At 36.1% G+C, this 4,325-nt stretch overlaps 1 protein-coding gene across 1 annotated transcript; it reads right to left on the bottom strand.

The window, feature by feature from the left end:
* Nucleotides 1-614: 614 nt before the first annotated feature.
* LOC107460945 (RING-H2 finger protein ATL11) lies at nt 615-2,586 on the bottom strand. Its single transcript, XM_016079378.3, has one exon. It carries the CDS (start codon nt 1,959-1,961, stop codon nt 804-806), a length of 1,158 nt encoding a protein of 385 aa, XP_015934864.1. The 5' UTR covers nt 1,962-2,586; the 3' UTR covers nt 615-803.
* Between the last annotated feature and the right edge of the window lie 1,739 nt (nt 2,587-4,325).

Genomic DNA, 4,325 nt, shown 5'->3' with positions numbered 1-4,325 from the left:
TTGAAAATATAATTTTTTATATTTTCAATGCATTAAATACATAAAAAATTTTAAATTTTTTTATTATTATACTTTTAAAAAAATACTTTTAGAATAAGTTCATTATAATAAAAAATAAAAAAACTAAAACTAAAAATATTATAGATTTAATATTATTATTATTATTATAAGAACTTGGCTCCTTAATGTTAAAATTTTAGTTCCATCACTAACAAAGTCAAAAATTACGACGACTTAGCTAGTTTAGTAATGAAATCACCACATTATCAATTTGTTTCTTCTAAACTTATTTTAAATTACATATTTAGCAATCCATGTGGTACGAATCTATATATATAATAGAAAAATTAAGTATATCAATATCCTAGTATTTTTAAGTAAATTTTAACGATTAATCTTTGATTATATGGTTAAAAATCACTTAAATACCAGCGTATTAATACAAAATTTTCCTATGTAATAACAATACTTGGTAATCGCAAGACCTTTAAAAAGTTTATACATTACAATAAAAATAATAAGTATTCCCTTCCAAAAAATGTAATTTTGTTTCTATGAAGAAGATTATGAAGGAATTCCAACCCCTTAAAGTCTTAAACCCCTTACCATGACTGTTTGGATGAATCTCTATGTAGCATTTTGTGTGTATATATCTGATCTTGTATGCTTTGACACATTGGTAAAAGTAAAAGTAAAAGTAAAAGTAAAAATAAAATTGTAGTGTGAAAATGAAGCTAATTGACAATCGCCTTCAACTCCAACCAACCAACCAAATTACCTAAATTAGAAACCTAAACAAATACCTAACTCTCACCACCTGCAAATAACCGATCCGAAGACCGTTCACCAATTTCCACCGCCACCTCCTTCTTCTCCTCCGCCGTCGAACCGTTCCCCGGAGACCGGGTAGAACTGGCCCTACTAAAAAACGCCGGCGTCCAATTGAACCCTCGCCGCTCCACCCCGCCAAACCGTTCATACTGCAAGTAGCCCCTCCCGGGACCCACACTCCGGGTTCTAAACCCTCTCCTCACGCTGCTCTCTCGAGAGAACGCCGCGCCGCCGTTGCTTGTCGTCTGACATGGCGTCGAACTCATAAGCAGCCGGTTTCGCACCTCCTCCGGCAGCCTCAGCGTAAACCGCTCCAAGCTTTCCCCCGGTTGGACCAGCGAGTGACCCGTCGAGTGCGACCTTGGAAACAAATTCCCAATCCTAAACCCCGTTGACCATGACCGTAACGGCGTACGCCTCTGATTAACTGAACTATCCATCTTCGGAGACTCCGTTACCGTTGCCGTTCCTCCTCCGCCGTTATCGTTACCGTTATTAATCTGTGCAATTTCGGATCTATGTGAACCGTTGGACTCAGGATCAGGGATCTGAACGGCAACGAAGGTGCCGTTATCGTTATTGTTGTTGTCGGAGGGGAAGAGGTTGGCGCGGCAAACGGGGCAGGTAGAGTGGTTAGCGAGCCATGCGTCAATGCAATCAGGGTGGAACACGTGGCTGCACTTTGGAATTAAACGCAGCGTTTCGTCGTCGTTGAACTCGTTGAGGCACACGGCGCATTCTAGCGTGGCACGACCTATCTTCTGTGTCTTCACGGCGGAGTAAACAAACGTCGGGAACGTCTCGATGATCTCCCGGTCCAAACCACGCTGCCGGCGGTGGCTTCCGGCGAGGGGGAACGTGAGGTCGAACCTCGCTCTCATCCTACGCTCCGCGCACTGGCGCGTGTACACGGAGAGGAAGCCGAGGGCGAAGAACACGATGACGAGGATGACCAGGACGACGGCCATGGACTTGTCGAACTTCACCTTGGAGATGGCATCTGGCGGCGGAGGCGGCAGCGAGTTAACGGCCTGCGCGGCGGTATGAGGCGGCGGAAGGAGCAGGTGGAGGAAGAGCAGCATCGCGGCGAGAAGGCCATGGTGGCGTGTTTGGGTATGGGTGGTTGACATATCTGATCAAGAGAGTAGTGTTGAGGTGTTGGATTTCATTTTTTCTCTGTTCTCTTTTCTCTGTTTTTTTTTTTTGGATGAAAAGGGAAAAATGAAGGAGGAAATGATTACGGTGGGTTCTAAATTCTAATAGTAAATTATTAGTAAAACCATGTCTCCACTCTCCACTGATTGCTGCCGTTAACCTTTTTTCTTTTTTGGTCTCAGGTTGATAATGATTTCCTTGTTACTGTAAACCAAAGCTTTTGCTATGCAGAAAAAGAACATGCAAGGATGAAAATGTTCAAGGACTTAATATAACACAGGAAGAGGAGTTTCTTATTGTGGAAGAAAATTGGGGATTGGGTCTATGCTCTGCAGTTGTATTCTCTGGCTCTCTGTTGTTGGTAAAACTTATGCTTTGGATGCTGATATTTTATTTTAGTAGATATTCATATTCTGCTATTCTATTTGGCTTATGAAAATATCTTATAAAAATAACTTTATTCAAAGAATTTTTTTTCTTCCTATACTTGATTATTGGCTTTATCCAAACGTATCTTACAAGGGTAGACACTAGACAGGTAGAGGAGCAGGATGTCTATTTTGGTTTTGACTTTTTGGAAATGGGACTTATGGCCGCACACTAAGTTACAACGGATAAGTCTAGACTATATAGACTATAGCGAGCCTCAATGAACATATTTTTTCAGTGCACCAAGCTCAGCCACCACTACCTATAAATTGTGGAGACATTTAGGGTGGTTTGTATTTGTATTTTTTATTTTTATTTTTAGGGTTTTTTGTTTTTTGAATTTTATAAAGAAAAAAATAAAAATAATAAAATATTGTGTTCTGTTTTTATTTTTTTTATAAAATTTAAAAAACAAAAAATATTACAAATGAAAATAAAAAATAAAAATACAAATCAAAGGCACCCTATTATTTAATTCTTTTTATTTAGAATTTTTCCGATCTCTGCTCTATATCCATGTTTCCCTTGGCACCTTCCAAAAATTAATGTTGCCTGTATCAATCTTAATTATCACAAGAAGAGGAAAAAATAAAGAAGTTTCCGCGTATAATCAACTAATTTACTTTCTAATACTAAAAATAATTTTTTATTTTACTTTTTCTCATTTTAGGGAAGTTCTTAGAGACTCGGTGATGGGACTCCGTAAGATTGAATGTTGCATTCTGAGTATGGACAGAATTTGGAAAGCATACAAATGGCTTGATTGTGCGTAATCAAAAGATACTCTCTAGCTTCATGGATTAGAATGATTACCCCTTTTAAAAAAAATAAAATAAAAGATAATACTGAGGTGAAACGAAAGTCAAATTAATTGTATTGAACAATATACTGAAGTGGTGTCTAATGATTACTCGAGTTAGGTCCAGTAGCTTCATGTAATATAATCTTTTGCAATGGCGGAAGAAAGAATGGGCTAGTTTAAACCAGCAAGTTAACGAATAAAACTAAGCCAAGATTGTTTAATTAGGCTGCTAATTTAATTTGCAACTCTATCAATCGCTATCTCCACCAAATTAATTTAACATTTATAATTTTATATGTCACTCGTATTTGTCCGATAAATTACACGTAGTCCTCTATTATATTCAACACGATTTAGAATTTATTTTACGGTTCTGGTACATTACCAACAAAATATCTGCCAACTTTTGCCAACTCTTATTTATAGTTGTGTTTCATGAAAATGTGTTCGTGGATGTGTCTAATAAAAATATTTTTTTTATAACTGTGTTTAACAGAAGTGTCTTTATAGATATATTTTCTGAATGTGTCTCTTTATATATGTATTTAAAATATATTAATTACTAGACACATCTACGAACACACTTCCATGAAACACAAATATAAATAAGAGTTGGCAGAAGTTGGCGGATAATATGTTGGTACCCTATACTTTTCCTTTATTTTATATTCGGTTTCGCTACGTTACCAACAACATATCTGCCAACTCCTACCAACTCTTATTTATAATTGTGTTTCATGAGAGTGTGTTTGTGGATGTGTCTAATAAAAATGTCTTTTTTATAACGGTGTTTAATAGAAATGTCTTTATAGATATATTTTATGGATGTGTCTCTTTATATATGTATTTAAAATATATTAATTATTAGACACATCTACGAACACACTTCCATAAAACACAAATATAAATAAGAGTTAGCAGAAGTTGGCAGATAATATGTTGGTATCCTATACTTTTCCTTTTATATTGAACTAAATTAGATATGGGTGCCAATTTAATATAGGACGTAGAATCAATAACATAAGCCTTTCTTAATTTATAATAAATATAAAAGTATTCCTTCATTTGTCACTTTGAATTTTTGGTTAAATAGAGAAGTTTACCTTGA

This window comes from Arachis duranensis, chromosome 8 (assembly GCF_000817695.3).
Source record: "Arachis duranensis cultivar V14167 chromosome 8, aradu.V14167.gnm2.J7QH, whole genome shotgun sequence".
In the NCBI taxonomy this organism is placed as follows: Eukaryota; Viridiplantae; Streptophyta; class Magnoliopsida; order Fabales; family Fabaceae; genus Arachis; species Arachis duranensis.
Note: the sequence above shows the minus strand (reverse complement) of the source record. Positions and strands in the feature narration are given on the sequence as shown.

Coding starts and splice junctions, on each gene's coding strand:
- LOC107460945 (XM_016079378.3), bottom strand. CDS start 1,961: ATGTCAACCACCCATACCCAAACACGCCACCATGGCCTTCTCGCCGCG.